Source organism: Talpa occidentalis, unplaced genomic scaffold, assembly GCF_014898055.3.
Source record: "Talpa occidentalis isolate TD23 unplaced genomic scaffold, MPIMG_talOcc4v2.1, whole genome shotgun sequence".
Classification (NCBI taxonomy): Eukaryota; Metazoa; Chordata; class Mammalia; order Eulipotyphla; family Talpidae; genus Talpa; species Talpa occidentalis.
Window position 1 is genome coordinate 111760863 of NW_026555331.1, and position 19483 is coordinate 111780345.

Genomic DNA, 19483 nt, shown 5'->3' on the forward strand with positions numbered 1-19483 from the left:
AGAGATGGGACCTGTAAATAATACTGATTCATGGATGTCAAACATTCAATCTTGTGTGCCTTCTAAGTCTATTATTTTCCTCTTCAAAATGACTGTGTCCCAAAATTCAGGGCAATGCTCAGAACGTGAGCCTGAATATTACAAAATCCAAACACATATCTTCTGAATTTGACACCCAGGGAAAGAAACAGTTTCTCATTAATAAGAGGTTATACTTGCAAGAATTTATTTAACCTCACTTGGCAAATCCTGCACACAACACACTTCAAAATGCCCAGCTCTGCTCTTCCTTAAGCACTGGGACTGTGGGTGCCAGCTCAGTGAGGTGTCACTGGTCCCCAGGTCCTGCCTGTGGTATTTGATTATCAAACCCATCTGTCACACAGTTCACTGCTCACAGTTCACTTAGACATCCTCTTGGCTTTCCCTGTGCAGGGGCTGCTCTCATTAGCAAGTTATTATTCTGCAGTGAAGCATTGGAGGAATTTCTGAACAGCATTTATTACTTTTGTGTGTGCTCAAGGTTTTGCAATGAAGACATTTCCTTCCAAGAGTTTTAAGATTAAACTTAGATAGCCTCCATTCTTTGTGAATGTCCAACTCTAACACACACAAAATAATAGATTAAAAATATATAACAATATAGAGTCAAGCAAATCCATTGATTTGGGTTGAATTGATGCTGCTATTCATTGTCATTGAAATAAACCACAGTACAAAGAAATTTGATCAATACAAAAAATATGACACTGCTCTAACTCAAATGAGAACTGTCTGAAGATTCAGTGATTCAATTTCAGTTTTGGGAATGCAGTTCTTTAATAGAATATTGATAAGATAATGCTGTTGGTTGCAAGTGTCCATCTCTTGCCACGTATCAGAGAACAGGATGCAATGAAGATGAGCACTGCCCCCACATGCAAACAGGTGCTCACTCAGGGCTGCAAATTGTTAACGTGGGAAAAATACTCGTATCTCTGAGAAAGAATGCAAGATAGGAGAAATAAAATTTTCATGCTAACCAATTTAAAATTCCTGGAGTCTTAGCCTATATGCAAAGATATGCACACATATCTTCTTTTTTGTTTTTACTGGAAAGAAATTGAGCCCAAATCCCTACCTGGCTTCCTTTACTACAGTGATTCTTAAAAGCTTTTATTCCTTCATGATGCCATTCTAGTTTTTGTTTGTCTTTCAAAGACTGGTGAGCCATCTTGGAGGATGGTGATCCATCCCATGGGATAAAACAGTCTTCACGAGAACAAAATGAAGAAAGTGCCACGCTGAAAGAGGTAAAGAGAAGAGAAATTAAAGTAGAGAAAAGAACACACTCTAGGAAGAAAAAAAGTAATTTTAAATTTCCTCTTTTCTCATTTTGTTACCTAGACTAAAGTGAGAATACAATTCCTTGAGACAGTGAGAGTGTGCCCCCTGCAGGCAGACTGAGAAAGTGCATGGTATCAGCACAGTTGAACAGAAGGATTTGTCAGAAAGCAGAAGTTGCAACGTAAGGCTGACCATCTGGGAGTTTTTCACAACATCCTGATTAAGTGTGTGGTTAGAGAATAGTGACAAAGAATCTAGAAGCTGGCTCAAGCTGAGTTCGTTCAGACACTTGAGTTAGGATCTGGAATACGGAACTAGGTCTCAGGACCCAGTCTCAGTGCAGGGGTTCATAGAAACCTGGGTCCTGGAGCTTGACTCTCAAAACTACAACACAGGGACAAGGGATGGCTTATGAAGATAATCACAGCCCATGTAGGAGTAAAAGAACAGCCAAAGTTCCCATGAATAGAACTGTCACAAAGGTGCAGAGCAAAACTCATTCTGAGAATCAAGTTAAAAGCATAAATGAATATGCAGAATCTCCTGAGACATAGATAAATACTTGCTAATAGGGGAAGATAGTTGTTTTAAATGCTGAGGTGGAACTGCAGTCACAGGATATGGGTAAGAAGGAATAGAAAGTCTAAAATTAATAACACATTATTTACAAGAAAAATCAGACTTCAAAGTCAAGTTGAGGAAAAGTATTAGCAGATGGGTGAACTTGTAAGCACTTTATCGTGAGGTCAAAGGAGCAGAACTGAGGCAGGGAATTGGTGGAGAATGAACCAAAGTGCAGCAGTTTAGGTAGAAAACAAAGCCAGATGTTGCTCCCACTTCTGGCAACCACCAATCTGGCTTCTATATCTATGAGCTTGATTTTTATATGTTTGTTTGTGTATTTGATTCCACATTTAAATGGTATCATATGGCATTTGTCTTCCTCTGACTTATTTCACTTATAAGCATGCTGGTGGGGAAGGGTAGTGGGAAAAATGTATTAGGGAGGTCAAAAGGTACAAACTTCAGTCATAAATAAATGTCATGGGATATAATGTACAGCATCATGGCTCTAGTTAATAATACTGTATTGCAGTAGGAAACTGAGAAATCAAAAAGACAGATAAGCAGTTTTCAAGTCATATTGACATATATTTATGTGAATAGACTCAACTTTCTCCATGGCCTCTCCTCCTTCTAATATTAAGATTTAGAAACTCAGACTTAGGAAACTCACTACATGTACTACATGTTTCTAAGTGGATATGTGTGTGTGTGTGTGTGTGTGTGTGTGTGTGTGTGTGTGTGTGAGAGAGAGAGAGAGAGAGAGAGAAAGAAAGAGAGAGACAACAATTGTTTGACATCTTTTTTAATATTTATTTTTATTTTATTTATGCATTTAAGAACTGGGGTGTAGACAAGAGATGTGGGGGCAGGGAGTGAGAGGATTCACCAGAGACAGAGTATGAAGCAGAACAGGCCGATCTACTGAAATACATTGCTGAGGGGAACAGCTGATGAGACAGGAGAGGTCTGCTGCACCACGTGGGTTAGCTCCCTGGCCAGGAATCGAATTCATGCTGTAGTGGCTGGCAATAGCTTGATAGCGCTGAGACTTTAACCCCTGTGCCACCAAGGAAACCCCTGTTTTACATATTTACGACAAATTTTTGTCCCCTCAGGTACGCAGTTGCCCTATTGAGAATGAATGATTTAGTGTAATTCTTTTGAGGTTATCAGTATTTATCAGTAGTTGATTCATTTTTATTACTGGGTAATTTCACTTTTGTAAAGAGATATTCTTCCTCAAATTTGATCCTTCCATCTTCCAGATATCAGAAGAAAAGATCTCTAAACACACAATTGTTCTAGTCAGAAATGTGAGCATCATTGATTATTTCCTTTCTCCCCATTTCCCCATGTACAACCCATTAAATCCTGTTCATTTCACCTCTAGATTATTTCCTTAATCTGGTTTCAAGGGATCTGAATTTGTAGGCACCCAAAAAGTCCAAAACATGCTAGGATTTTGAACTTTATCTTTTAAAAAAGGGAAAACCATTGAAAGAATTATATGGGAAAGTGAAATGACTTGAGCGGGATAATTAAAAGATTAAATAACAAATTAGTAAGTAACAAATTAGAATATGGATAATGAATTAGAAGGGATCAAGCTTATTTAGGGAAAGGATCTTAAAGGAGTCCAGAGGAAAAATAATAGTGACTACTATGAATTTGCTGAGTAACTGAAGATAGAGAATGGAAGAATTGGGAGATTTGCTGCATTTTCAATGTGAAAAGAAGATAGGCAAGACCTTACTGCTACGTGATAATTAAACTACAATGAGAAACTCAGATATGTCCTCCTATTGCTTGCTGCTGTGTTGACTTAGTCATTTTTTTTCTAAACTAAGCAGCATCTGATATGAATTAAGAATAAAAGTTCTGGGCCTCCCGGGTGGCACAAGGGGTTAAGATGCAATCTATGAAGCTATCCACCACCACTGCAGCACAAGATTGATCCCTGGCCAGGGAACTACCCACATTGAGCAGCAGACCTCTCCTGACTTGCCCAGTGCTCCCCCCAGCAGTGTATTTCAGTCAGTCTGCTTGTTCTGTTCCCCACTCTGTCTCTGGTGGATCCTCTCATCCCCCATACCTCTGGCATGTACCCCAGTTCTTGTATGCATAAATAAAATAAATCTTTTTTTAAAAGAATAAAAGTTCTTAGATCATTTGTTTGTCGAATTGAAAGGAATTAGAGAATTAAACTCATACTTAAAAGAACAAAATATTTTATGTACTTAAAGCATATACCCAACTTTCTTTCCATCTGAAAGGTTTGTTTCCTAGTGGTTTCCACAATACTAGTATCCTTGTATCACTTCAGGTGGTCTGCAGTTTACTTTGTGGTGAACTGTTTTGACCATTTACCTATATACTTGTTTTTGGAGGTCTATGAATGAGATATTTAACCCAATGAAGATTAAGAATCAGTAACTTGGGCCTCCCCAGTGGTGCAGCATGTTGAACGCCACACTGTGGAGCTGTCCGCAGCCTCTGCAGCGCGGGTTCGGCTGGCCGGCAAGAATCCCACATGGCAAGGCGGACCTCTCCTGTCTTGTTCGCTACTCCCCTCAGCAGTGTGTTTTTTCAGTCTGCCTGTTCTGTTCTCCTCTCTGTCTTTGGTGAATCCTCTCACCCTCCCGCGCATCTGGCCTGTGCCCCGGTTCTTGTATAAAAATAAATAAATCTTTAAAAAAAAATCAGTAACTTACCGTGTTTTCATTCTAGAGTACACAGATACTCATATGACATTGTCTTCCTTCTACAGACAGGTAATATTTTTGTCATGTAAACAGATAAATGACAAAGTCACATGGTCAGTGCTAAGAAGGTGATATGGACAAAGTTCTGGAAGTTTATTGGTTGAACTGATGCTTTGTGTCTTCCAGGTAACTTCTGAAGTATGGCTGACCATGGTAATTCCTCCTGTAGTCCTATATTGACACCCCATTTAACCAGACTCTACTGTGCAGTGCTCATCGGAGGGCTGGTGGGCATCATATCTATTTCTTTCCTGCTGGTGAAAATGAACACACGGTCTGTGACCACCACAGCAGTCATCAATCTGGTGGTGGTCCATGGTGTATTTCTGCTGACAGTGCCCTTTCGCTTGACCTACCTCATCAAGCACAGCTGGATGTTTGGGTTGCCCTTTTGCAAATTTGTGAGCTCCATGCTGCACATCCATATGTACCTTACATTCCTGTTCTACGTGGTGATCTTGGTCATCAGGTACCTCACCTTTTTCAAGCACAAGGACAAAGTGGAATTCTACAGAAAACTGCACGCTGTGGCTGCCAGTGCTGGCCTGTGGCTGCTGGTGATTGTTATTGTGGTGCCACTGATTTTTTCTCAGTATGGAACGAAGGAGGTGTACGATGAGCAAGACTGTTTTAAATTTCACAAAGAACTTACTCATGTATACGTGAGAGTCTTCAACTACATGATAGTCATTCTTGTCATTGCCATTGCGGTAATCCTTTTGGTCTTCCAGATCTTCATCATTATCTCAATGGTGCGGAAGCTGCGCCACTCCTTCCTATCCCACCAGGAGTTCTGGGCCCAGTTGAAGAACCTATTTTTTATAGGGGTCATCCTTATCTGCTTTCTTCCCTACCAGTTCTTTAGAATCTACTACCTGCAAGTTCTGGCACTCTCAAAAACCTGTAATAATGATGTCTCATTTTACAATGAAATCTTCTTAAGTGTAACAGCTATTAGTTGCTTTGATTTGCTGCTCTTTGTTCTTGGAGGAAGTCATTGGTTTAAGCAAAAGACAATAGACCTATGGAACTGCCTTTTGTGCCGTTAGTTACAAAATAGAGTATTCAGAATTATTTCCTTTACATTGGGAGTGAAATGGTTATTTTATCTCTTAATTAAAACCTTGGCTGTGCATCCAAATAAAATGTTAGACAATTCTTTCTTGTCCTTATATGATCCCTACTATCTCTAACTGATGCCCTTACAAAGACTAATGATGGCCTATGCACGTGGAGTTGCAACACTGCATTATTTCAATACAGAATGTCTACTGGCCCATCCAGATCCCATGGGTCTAATGACTTCTGAGTTTTACTAACTTACTGCAGTTTTCTCAATTCGAAGTAATATTTTCTTAGGTTTTAGATTATACTCTGTGTGCTAGGTCTTTCCACCTCCCTACTTGATGAGTGCATCTTGGCCATGTTCCAGCTCCATAGACACAAACTATTTGGTTAATCAGATAAGATGGCCCATTCAACTCAGACCCCTGACCAAAAAAAAAAAAAAAGAGGAGAGACTGGGAAGAGTTATCTAGTCTGCAGTAACTTTGTTAAAAAATTAATTATCTTGAAATCAAGAGAAATAAAAAATTCCTGTTATTTATCTAGATTTGTCCTTTGAAAGGTCAAGTTTAAAGATGGAGATCAGTTCCCTCAATAACTCACAAAGATTCTTATCTTACTGAGCATAACTAAAAATGGATAAACTATTCCTCAGAGAATATTTCTGACCAATATGCTGCTAAGCATTAAAATGAGTTCCCTAGAGAAGTGATAAACATTTTTTTTTTCCTTTTCTGTTTTTGAAGTTTCTAGCTGCCTTGAGTCACAGCTAATTTAAATTTTCTTTGAGACAGAAAGTTATACTGAAATCTTTAGCATTCCCTTCTACCCATAAAGTTATGTCTTTAAATAAATGAAAACAACATTCTTTTTAAAAAGAATTTTTGAGAAATATATAGAAAACTAAATTAACTTAGACTCCATGGGGTTAGGCCGCATGAAGAATATCCTTTGAATATTTGAGGGAATAATGAATAAATGTATTTGAAGATAATAAAATTGTCATCTTAAAACACTAAACAATTTGAATTTTCTTCCTAAAATCTGAGTATCTTTCTGCCATGTTTCTTGACTTGTGACATGTGACATATTAAATGTTTTTTTATTCAAGAACATCTGTTAATGGCCAAATTAATATTAGTGTATAACCAAGGGGCACTCAGGGCCCCCAGACTTAAGGAGAGCATGCTTTCAAATGGGATCCCACTATCAGCTGCATAAAGAGAAAATAAACATAAAGTGTAGCAGTATAATTTCCATAGAAAGGGGAGGTTGCAGGTTCCCTGCCCCACTCTAGGAAGAGTGAATCTGAACAGCAATGGGAAGCTGAAAGGACTAGGTAGAGGAATTGGGAGGACTTACAAGGGAAGATTTGGATGAGGCATGTGGAACCGAGGGACATGAAAAGAAGAAACTGCTTGCTTCTCACTTGTACCAAGGACTTAGAGGAAAACTTGTGTGAGAGACCTGAGAGGAGGCTGACAGTAGCAGCCTCTGTCTTGACTTGTACATTGATTTTGCTCCTTTCCTTCCCTACTTGCCTGGCCCCTTCTGCCCCTTTCTTATGGCTCCTGCTCAGAAGGTGCCTTAGGCTTGTGGCAAGTTTTCAGGCTTCAGTGGCCCCACTATGGGCTAACCCTGTTTGCCTCGGCACTTACACAAGAGGAGATGAGTAACTTTGGGTGTTTTATCTGCAACTATTATCCTTTCCTCTCTCTATTGCACAACAACTCTATTAAAGCTCTTTTCTAATGAAGGTCTGCACATTAAGAGTATGTTTGTCCTCATGTGGCAGATGACAGAACCCATTTAGAGCATACAAGTTTGGGGCCTCCCCAGTGCCACAGCAGGTTGAGCACTGTGCTGTGAAGCTGTCTGCAGCCTCTGCAGTGCCAGTTCAATTCCCAGCCAGGCAGGGAGATACTCACATGGCGTGGCAGACTACTCCTGTCATGCCCACTGCTCCTCTCAGCAGTGTATTTCGGTTGTCTGCCTATTCTGCTCCCCACTCTGTCTCTGGTGAATTCTCTCACCCTCCCACACCTCTGGCCTGTACCCCACCTCTTATATAAAAATAAATAAATCTTAAAAAAAAAGAGCATACAAGTTTGGGGGCCTTGGGGTGCCCCTCAGTCTGCCTGATACAAAAAGATCTTTAATAGGTTAATGTGTAGAGAGAGGAGAAGAAAGGATATTTCTAGGAGTAGTTTCCCAATAAAACTTTTAAAATTATCCATCCCTTTTGAGAAAATGCCTAGCCTAGTAGGATCAGCCCAAAGGAGAGCCACTGGGGCCCAAAAGCTTGTGACAAATCTACCTTCTGGCAGGGAATAGCAAGAAAGGAATAAGGCAGGTCTCAAAAAGCTGGGACAAACGAGATCCCACATCAAAATAAAGGTGGTCCTTCTCACCCATGTGTCTCTTTCAACTGTTTCTACATGTCTTTCCTCCACACATCTCCATCCAAGTCCAGGGCGCAGATGAAAACTGAAGCAAGAGCCCTCTGAGTCCTCTTGTGTTCCATGTTTTTGTTTTTTTTAAAGATTTATTTATTTATGTATACAAGAGCTGGGGTACAGGCCAGAGATGCAGGGGGTGAGAGGATTCACCAGAGACAGAGTGGGGAACACAACAGGCAGACTGACAAAATACATTGCTGAGGGGAGCAGCAGGTGAGACAGGAGAGGTCTGCTGCGCCTGGCTGGCCGGGAATCAAACTCGTGCTGCAGAGGCTGCGCATTGCTTCATAGTGCGGTGCTTAACCCCTTGCACCACCAGGGAGGCCCTTGTGTTCCGTGTTATATAGTTTCATCTGGTTGCTCAGATCTGCCCCTAGTTCCCTAGTCCAAGCACCTCAATAAGTGGGGATGGGAAATATGGTTAACTCCCCTGACATTGATAAATGACTAGGGCTTCCCCACACATCCATATTTCAATTTCCCCTCAAAGTTTCATAGCTTTGTCACTTTTACAAGGAACTGACCCATTCTCACAGTTAATGTTTCAGAAAAGCTGAAGCAATTCATGGTGGGGTTGGGGGTGGGGAAGGTGTGGTAAAGAACTGCATGTATTAAGGTAATTATTTTCAACAAGGTAAATGTCCTAGAATTTTAATTTATTTCTGAATTTGTTACACACTGTGGATCCACAAATTCATCAAATGAATAAGAAATTCCCCAAGAGTTTCTATAATCACTAAAATCACTGAATCATAGTAACTAGTTTTGAGGAAGAAAAAACAGCACTTTATTGCATACATAAATGACTAATTTCCTATTTTTTCCTGTTTTAAATTTTTATCTGCGCATTTTTAGTTATATTTCTTTTTCTTTATTATTTGCTTCCTCCCATATTTTCTTTTTTTTGTTTTGAACCATAATATTTTAAGAAAATTTCTAAGACACATTGAAGTTTTAAGAAAATTTGTGACATCTGTAAAATTTGTTGGGAAATAAGGAACTATATAATAAAGTATTAAAATCTTAAAATAATTTTTTGGAATTAAAATCAAATTTACCTTTTGTTTTATTAAGATATAATTTATATTTAGCATTATATTAGTTTCAGTGTACAAAATAATGATCCAATATTTGCATATTGTATTTTATATTGCTAAATGATCATCACAGTAATTCAAGTTAACAGGCATCATCATACATAGTTACAACTCTTTTTCTTGTGATGAAAATTTTCAGGACCTACTCTCTTGTCTACTTTCAATTTACAGCTATCAACTATAGTTAACATGCTATATGGTCATGCCCAAAACACTGGTTTTATAACTGGAAGTTTGTGACTTTTCACCCATTTTGCCCACATCCTGTATCCTGTCTCTAGGCAACCACCAATCTTTTCTCTCTATAAGTTTTGGCATTCTTGTGGTTATTTATTTGGTGTTCTTTTTAGATTCCACATATAAATGAAACCAAATTGTAGTTTTCTTTTACTGTCTGACTTATTTCCCTCAATATGGTGCCCTCAAAACCCATTCATATCACAAATGGTAGGATTTCCATCTTTTTAATGGATGGATAGTATACACACTCATATATATGTATGCATATAGCAGTATATGAACACACATACACACACACACATATATATATTCTTGTCTATTCATCATCAATAGATATTTATGTTGTTTCTGTGTTAACTATCATAACAATACTGCAATAACCATGGGGATGCCTACATTTTTTGAGTTAGTTTTGTTATGTCTCCTTCAGATAAATACCCAGAAGCAAGTTTATCTTCTTCTGTATGTCTTTCTATCATAATGTCTATTAGTTTGTAAACTGTATTTTTCTCTTCTATATTTTAGATAGCTTCAGAATATAATTATGCTTTTCTTTGTGTTATTACATATTATAATAAAGGGCCTGCAATAAAGGACTCATATAAATATTATCCAAGATATAGAAATGCAATATTTCATAATATAAAGTATGTTATTCATTAATATTTACAAAATAAACATAAAATTTTAATTTGCCTGTTCTGTGTCTCTAATTGTTACAAAAATAAATCTCATGAAGAGGACATTGACCTTGAAGGTGAATTTTGGATATCCTAATTATAAGTTAGGCTTACTGGCATTTGGTGACTGGGACCAGGGACTTCACAATTTGCCTTGCACACAATTGTTTTCACAATTAAAAATGATCATATCTTGCTTGGTATTTGAATGTTCTTCTAGATAATCATGAAGCACTATTTTAACTTTTCTCCCAATCTCTATTTAAGCTCTTGATCTATAAAAAGCATGTATTTTGAATCTTAAAGATAGTTAAAGTTGACCAGTCCTGTCTACAGTATTTTTTCACACTCCTTCAGAGAATTCTTTTCAGAAGTGCTCTTTATCTGCCAGATGAGTAGTTCAGGTTACTTTGTTCGTTGTCTTTTCCTCTTTCTCACATATTCCTCAATGATAAGAGATCAGCCAGGCTTTGATTTTCTTTGTCAGTGGCTCCTTAACACCTCTTTACTGTTAGATGCTGTTCAAAGCTTCCACTTAAATATCAAGGTTGGGAAACTAATTATGATTCTTGCTGTAGCAGCCTGAGGTAAGGAGAGAAGGTGTGGGAATTATGGAAATCTCTACTGAGCTACAGTTTCTTCCTTATAGTTATTAACACCATAATGTAGAATGGTCAGTCTAGTGCACCCAGAATGCCTCAGGATTGAAAAACCTGCCTTATTCTTGTACACAGATCTTTGAGTAAGTTAGCAGTTCATAATAGGAGGCTCAGTTTCATAGCAAGTCCTTTATCCAGGGAAATGAGAAACATTGCAAGAATGTAGTGAGTCTTCTTTAAATCAAAATATATTCAATGCTATTTTGTGAAATAGTTTTAGTATAATCATAGTATAGTATAGTCATAGTATTTTTTTCTTAAATCACAATACAGTAGATATATGATAAACACTAATTATAGGATATAATTATGTGGCTGGCAATGCTGTGATAGTACAAAGAACCACATTGAGCATTTCTTAATGATGTGTGTGTAACCTTGTATAGAAATTTAACATTCTAGACTTGGGTCCCTTATCTATTAAGTGCTGAATATCTTATGTGTTTGTACTGTGGATACAGGAACATGAAAAAGAATGCAGGGACAGGTATAGTCCCAACTCTGGACTGCATCTGATTTCAAAGCAATACCATATTCTTCTGTATCATTTCTCATAACACAACAAGAAAGAGATGTATTCATATAGTTTGGAACAGGATCTTCCCTGGTGGTTGTGTGAACAGCCCAGAAATAGCTCAAATTTACTGAGTGCTAACTATGTGTAAAATATTATGCAACGGAAAATTATTCATTTCTTCTGAAAACAGCAATGAATATAAGAACTAGTGTTGCATCAGACAACACCACACTGTCAAAGAAACAAGAGTCATAGAGTAAGCTGTTATGGCAAAACTCTGCTGAGAAGGCAAAACCTGGCCTTTTTATTGATTGAATGATTTTACAGAGTCAGTTAGTGCAGGAGAACAAAGAGAAAAAAGTTTGAAGGAAACGAATGTATGCTTAGGATATCTAGGCTTTCGGGGAGATGAATCTGAGGATCCAGATTGGTTTTATGGCCCATGTTTGAAGTTTAGAATCAATCTCCCACCACACACTCATGATTCCAATCTTATTAGCAAGGCATTCTGCTGATCAGTCTCTGGGACGCAAAGTTACATATCAGTCTATGGCTCCCCAGGCGTTCCTAGTCATGCTTTATGACATGAACTCATTGTCCCAGGATATTAAGCATCCTGCTCTTTTTTTTTTTTTTAAAGACTCATCCATCCATGCATACAAGAGCTGGGGCACAGGCCAGAGGCGCAGGGGGTAAGAGGATTCACCAGGAACAGAGCAGGGAGCAGAACAGGCAGACCAACCAAGTACACTGCTGAGGGGAGCAGCTGGTGAGTCAAGAAAGGCCTGCTGCAGCACGTGGGCGGCTCCCCAGCAGGCTAGGAATCAAACTCATGCTGCAGAGGCAGCGGACAGCCTTATAGGTTGTGTCCCAACCCTTGCGCCACCAGGGAGGCCCAGTATCCTGCTTCTGTTTAACTCGAGAGGAACATTTGCAGGGTCGGTAGTTTGCATTCTTTAAGTTTAGGTAATTGATTGACTGAAAAGGCAGAACTGCATAGCCAGAATGGCAGCTTAAGCAGCCCATTGAGCCTAGCAGACCTACAAGCTAGTTTTTTGAGAAGATAAACAAAATAGATAAATCTGTAGCTAGGCTAACAAAGGAAATAAAAGAGAAAACAATGAACAGGACCAGAAATGAAAGAGGAGAATTTACCACAGATGGTACAGAAATATAAAGAATCGTAAGAGATTACTATGAACAATTATATGCCAATAAAGTCATAGCCTTAAAGAAATACAAACATTTCTAGATCAACTTACTTTACCAAGACTAAATCAAGGAGAAAAAAAAAAAGTTTACATAAACTGAATCCAAGCATGGAAATTGAAACAGCGGTTTAAAAACCTGCCCAAAACCAAAAGCCCAGGGCCAAATGGCTTTCCAAGTGAATCCTGCCAAACTTTTAAAGAACTTATAGCCATCTTTCTCAAATTACCTTTAAAAATCCAAAATGAAGGAACCCTCCCTAATATGGGAGAGTTAATGTAATGGTAACATTACATTAACACCAAAACCACAGAATGACTGCACAAGAAAAGAAAATTACAGATAGGTATTCCTGATAAACACTGATGCAAAAATCTTTAATAAAATGCTAGCAATAAAAATCAACAATATATCACAAGGACAATACATCATGTTGAAAGGATTGGCGTGGTAAATAGAAGGAGAGACAGGTCAAGTTTCTGACAGGTAGGAACCTTATTGCGCCCCGCAGGCGAGGTTCGCAGAGCCCCCATGGGGGGCCACAGAAGTCCACGCCGCTGTCGTGGGGCGATGTCCTTTTATAGGGTGAGGAAAGGTTAGGCTGGAACTGGGTGTGTGGAACCGAAGTCTTTTTTTTTTTTTTTTTTCCGTGGTTTCTGGTTGATCGCTATTAGGTCCTGTTTGTGCCTGGTGGAGGCAAAGGTGGAATTTCCTCTGCGGTTTCAAGGCCCCTCCTCATGCCAGCTGCCTGGAGCCCTCACAAGGCCCCCTGTACCAACCTTACAATGATCAAGTGGAATTTATCCCAGGGATACAGGGATGCTTTACCATAGATAAATTAGTCAATAAATTATATTATTTCAACACAAGTAAAGATAAAAATCATATGATTATCAATAGATGCAGAGAAAACATTTGATAACATTCAGCACACCTTCACAATAAGAACTCTAAACAAGATGGGAATACAAGGACCCTACTTCAATATAATAAAGATCTAGGGCCTCTCTGGTGGCGCAAGGGGTTGGGACACAGCCTGGTGGCCTGCCCGCAGCCTCTGCAGCGTGGGTTCAATCCCAGCTGGCCGAGGAGTGGCCCACATGCGCAGCAGACCTCTCCTGTCTCCCCAGCTGCTCCCCTCAGCAGCAGTGCATTTCAGTACATCTGCCTGTTCTGTTCCCACTCTGTCTCTGATGGATCCTCACACACACACACACACACACACACACCCATGCCTCTGGCCTGTACCCCAGTTCTTGTATGCATAAATAAATAAATCTTTGAAAAATTTTAAAAAAATCTATGTGGCAAAACAACTGCTAACATAGTACTTAATGGTAAAAAACTGAAAGCCTATCCTTTAATTAAAATCAGGAACAAGACAGAGATAACTACTGTCACTACTGTTTAATTTAGTATTAAATACTTTGACTAGAGCAATCAGACAAGAAATAAAAGGAACACATGTTGTGAAAGAAAAATTTTAATTATCACCCTTTGCAGATGCATGTAATATTATATTGACAATACCTTCAAGACTCCTTCAATAAGCTCTTAGAAACAATAGATGTATGCAGCAAAATGGTAGCTTACAAAACCAAGAAACAAAACACTCTTGCAGATAGCAAATAGATTATAGGTTTAGATATAAGACTTGTAACAATAATATATATACCAAAAAATTGGCAATATATTCCATGAAATCAATGATAAAGATATTTCTTTGGAAATAAAAGCAAAAAAATAAAACAAATTGGGATTACCTCAAATTAAATTTTTTTTACACTGTGAAAGAAAATATAGGCAGATTAGAAAGACTTCCTACTGGATGAGAAAAAAATGATTACATATTTCATAAGCAACAAGGGGTTAATATCCAAGATATATAGGAAACTTGCAGAATTGAATAATAAAAAAGCAACCCAACTTAAAAAGTAGGCAGCAGATATGGAGACAATTCACCAAAATAGATATTTAGAAGGCCAATAGATCCATGGAAAAATGTTTGCCATTGTTTCTAATAAGGAAATGCAGAATAAATCCACAATGAGATATCTCATACCCATGAGAAAGGCTCATTTTAAAAAGAACCCACCAATAAATGCTGGCCAGGATTCAGAGAAAAAGGAATCCTATTTCATTGTTGGTAAGAATGTAAACTGGTACAGCCATTTTGGAAAACTGTCTGAATTTGCCTTCATTAACTAAAAATGGAAATACCAAATGACATACAAATCCCATTCCTGGGCATCTACCCAATGAGTGTGAAGCCATCAACTCAAAAAACTATATGCTCTATCATGCTTATTGTAATTCTATTTATAATAGCTAGGACATGGAAGCAACATAAGTGCTCACTGATAGAAGATAGTAAGCTCAAGAAAATTTGTTACATACACACTATTCAACCCTAAGGACAGATGAAATGTTGCCACTTACAACAAAATACAAGGAGCTTGAAGAAATATGTAGTAAAGCAAGTCAGAATGACAAAGACAAATATTGGACATTAATATGACAGAAGATTCAACAAAATGAAATGTTCATAAAATCTAGTGAAATTACAATAGCTAAGCTTTGGAAACAGCCCAAATGCCCAAAAATAGATGAATGGATCAAGAAGATGTGGTACATATATACCATGGAATATTACTCAGCATTCAAAAAAGATAAACACATGCAATTTGCAGCAACATGGATGGCGCTGGAAGGGATCATGCTCAGTGAAATAAGCCAAAAAGAAAAAGAAAAATACCGGATGGTCTCACTCATAGCAGGAATCTAGAAAACTTAAATAAGGGACCAGGAAAATGAATATAAGAAAGTGAAAATCAAAATCAACAAAAACTATGAACCAGAGACACTTTTAGGGGGGTGGGGGGCGGGAGGGGAGGGATTGGGGTCAGAATGGGGGGTTTGCAATTGTATGGGGGAATATAAAAATAAAATTTATTATTTAAATAAAAAAAAAGAATAACAATAAAAAAAAAGAAAAAAAATCTAGTGAAATTGATAAATGAAGTGAGGTTTCTGAGGTTGAGGGAACGAGGGAGGAGGAAGTGTCAAGGTCATACTATGATTGGTGGTGGGGAAAAAACCCACAAGCATGTCATGTTTCTTGCCTTAAGGACTTTACATACATCATCTGCTATGTATTGCTCACATGTTTCTTCACCGTTTGCCCAGCAAAGTGGTGGTTGTCCTTTAAAACCTATGGGGAATATAATTAAAATGAAAATGCATACATTGTGCAAAAATAAAAAATGATGTAAGAATTGTATAAAATAAAATATTAAAAAAAAAAAAACATTTCCATCAATGCAGAGAAGTCTACAAGTCAGTTATGTTCTAGAATGAGCAAATGAATAATTCATTCCAGGATTACCTTCTCTTAGGAATTTAACAACTTCCATTATTTCTATTATAGCTATAATTCTAAATGCAAATACCTCTGGGAGAGGTATTGGAATGGCTTAAATTCTTACCAAAAAGTAACTGGTTAATGTCAAGAGCCTGAAGATAGCCAGAGTTTAAGAAACCAAGCATTGGACACTGAGTGTAAGAGAGAGAGACAGAGAGAAAGAAAGAGAGAGAGAAAGACAGCAAGAGCACATGTGTACATATGTGTGTTGGGGGAGGGAAGGAAGGGAGGGCAAAATAAAATAAAATAAAATAAAATAAAATAAAATAAAATAAAATAAAACCTAGAGCGACAGGAGAAGGAAGAGCACAAGGGACTATAGTGATAGTTCATGGGTGATGTTGTGGTGGGAGATTATGGGGACTGCACCTGAAGGGAGGAATCAACTATTGTACAAAAATGAATAATGATGAAAGAAAACAAAAAAATTTTAAAAGATAGATAAAACTGGAGTGAATTCTGATTCATTCCTTCAAGAAGAGTTGATAATTCCTTCATCTGTGCAAACTTGCACATTATACCAATGTGTTTTATTTTATACCAATGTGTTTTATTTTATTATGTAATCTTAAAAATGGGCCTGCTGAATTTTAACTGTGGGAAGATTTCCTGAAAAATTAACATTTAATAAAAGTAGTGCTGTGTATACTTTGGAATTCAAAGATATCTGAAAGATTATATATATGGATATTTAAAATATATCCATAGTTAACTCTGATTTATGGTTTGTTTTTATAGCTTCTTGCTGTGCATTTGTACTCTTATGGACTTTAGAAAAGTAACATTGGAAATAGATATTTTATGTTCAAAGAATGTAGGCTGCTTAATATTGGAAAACATGAATGTAATGGTGAAATTGCCACCTCTGGGGAACAATTAAAAGCACATCTAGAATAATCTTGTGAAGGGAAATTTTTGCAGTGCAAGCTGGGGGATCAATGATGTAAACTCTTATGACAGATAAAGAAAGAGGATGGTTGGGAGAGATGGATCACATGTCTGCCATCAATTGGAGGCGAGACAGCCTCACAGAAGAGTTTGTGTTTTGAATTAGAACTAGATTCAATACAGTTTTTTCATTCTGATTTTTTTTTCTTAAATAAAAAATTCTCCAAATGTTTAACTGAGAATTCTCAGAAACAGAGCAAACAACTAAAGATTTAAAATCTTAATCTTAAATTAAGCTACTCAGATAAAGGCGAGATGAGGGGACATCAACTGGCTCACTCATGGAAAGAGTCCTCTAACATTTGCCACTTGAGAGGGCTCTCTTGAGAGGCTCCTATGTCAGAGCCCCGTTTTTTGCTCAGGCATTTGACTTGATTTCCAGTGTTTTTAGAGGTGGCTGATGTCATCCTCTCTGAACAAGCCAGACAGTGGTTGGGAGTGTAGTATTCTCATATAGTTTTTCTAGGCCGCAAGCCTGGCCGCATCCTCCCTTGGACTCTAGTTCTAATCATCTGTCTCTTAGGAGCATATCTTTGAAGTTTTCTTGGTTCACCCAGCTGTTGTGGGTGCACTTTCAGGTCTCCTTGTCCAACTGGACTGTGAGCTCTTTGAAGGTAGGGGGTGTTTCTGAAATGATCATTATCCCAAGAATACTTAGCAAAAGACCTTCTTCATGGTTGAAATATTCAAGATTTTATTTAATTTAGATACCATTTAATGTCCACATACCTCTGTTAAAACTAGTGTTTTTAGAGGAAATACAATTTTCATAACTCTTTCAAGCTGTCTTAATGATTTGCTCTGACTTCAAGATATGTACCACCTGGAAATATCACTGGAAGTTGGGGAGCCCTCAGATTTATATTCTTTTCTTTTTGCATTCTAATAGCTTCTGGAAGAACAAGGAGTCTGAAAAGTTGTTCCTTTCAGAGTAAGGAAGACTAGTCTTCCGGTAAAGGCTGAGTGATGAGAAATCTGTGCTAGGTCTTGGACCATGATGTGTGAGGGCTTAACACTGAGGAGAAAACAGTGTGTGTACAAGAAAAAAGTGAGCATACAGAGGGCAAAGGTTGAAATGGGCCTACTTGTAAATTTAACCGCCACCAGCTATGTTCAAGACTGTAAGGCAGATCTCTCAGAAAGGAGCCCAATTAAATCTCTGAACTGGACTCAGTGGGGGATACCACAAAATATTTGGTCAAGTGCCTATTATAATATCTTTGCCTTTATGAACAGGCAAAGGGGACTCACAGGGATGTGAATTAGCAGGAAAGTACTTACAATTCCAGCACCACCACTCTCAATTATTCTTCTACTTGCATTGATGGGATGGGTGAATTTCACATGCATATGACGTTCACACACATGTGTTATGCTTTGGTGAGACTCAGAGAGACTGGAGGCTGAAAGATCTCCTGTGGTATAGATGCACTCCACAGCTTCCGCTCCCATTGAAGGAATGTGTGAGAACATACAGAAAAATGACATACTAGGTAGACCCTAAACATGTATTGAAGACCTCCTATGCCCAAGGCAGCTTTCTCTCTAGGACTTGGGGAAACCTGATTTTATATTTGTGCAAGGTAGAGGAACTGTAATTTTCTGAACCAGCCATATAGACCCTTTGCTCTCAGTGGCCCCTCTGTGTGATATCATGATAAGTTGTGTACCCACTCATTGTTCTTTAAATAGAAAATGTCATCACTATGTGGCTCAGCAAGGGCCTAGGACTTTGGAATCTTGATCTATAAATTATATAGGCAAAGTGTATTCTTCACCTATCAATTTAAATCTACCAAAAAAAAAAAAATTACTTGGGGCCAGAGATCTTTCAGTGAAAAAAATAAATGGAACATGACATTCTGGAGGTTTAGAAATAAACACATTAAATAAAACATGTCTGAGGTTGGAGTGGCCACAAATGAGATGAGTTATTAAGGAAAAAGGAAACTTATCGGGAGAGATCTAAGTATGTGACCTGGACATTCTCTGAGGAGGGCTGCATCAAGGCACAATTTTGACTGGTATTATATTACCACTTGATAAAGATCCCATTTATTTTACTCTTTCCTCTCTTATATGGGAAGATGATGTGTGTACACGAACTCAAAGAGCTGTTTGTGAACACCTGAAGCAGGGGCTTGTCTGTTGTGGTGTTGACAGGAAACTCCCTTGATGGAGCATAAAATCTAGGGAAACACACTCTTATGTTAATAGGGAATCATTGCAGAATCCACAGCTGTAAACAGCACACTACACAGGACACTGGAGTGCCTAAATTTCCTGGGATGACCAGGACTTGTTACTATGGTGATCTTTGCCCCCTCCCCCTTTCTGCACAACCCTACCCTCGGGCTGTGGCATCCTAATGGTTTACTGCACTTGGAATCTCAGCCAGCTAAGCAGAGCTGGGGCCTGCCCCATGTGTACAGAAGTTAGCAGTAACAGATCAGCTGTGATGGGAACAAGAAAAATAATCACTTCCAAATCTAGAGAACAACTGCGACTTCTGCTTTCTTTCAGATCCTAATTG

General features: G+C 38.2%; 1 protein-coding gene across 2 annotated transcripts in view; it reads left to right on the plus strand.

Annotated features, from left to right (window-relative positions):
• The window catches only part of GPR141 (G protein-coupled receptor 141), a 75496-nt gene that overhangs the window by 34483 nt on the left and 21530 nt on the right, over positions 1-19483 (plus strand). Inside the window, exon 2 of one of the 2 annotated variants that reach the window (XM_037518196.2) lies at positions 4782-6572. The exons of the other annotated variant lie outside the window; for it this stretch is intronic. Coding sequence (XP_037374093.1) covers positions 4796-5704 — 909 coding nt within the window. The 5' untranslated portion in view covers positions 4782-4795 and the 3' untranslated portion in view covers positions 5705-6572. Of the gene's footprint in view, positions 1-4781; positions 6573-19483 lie in introns of those variants that run through there. 2 annotated transcript variants of the gene reach the window in all.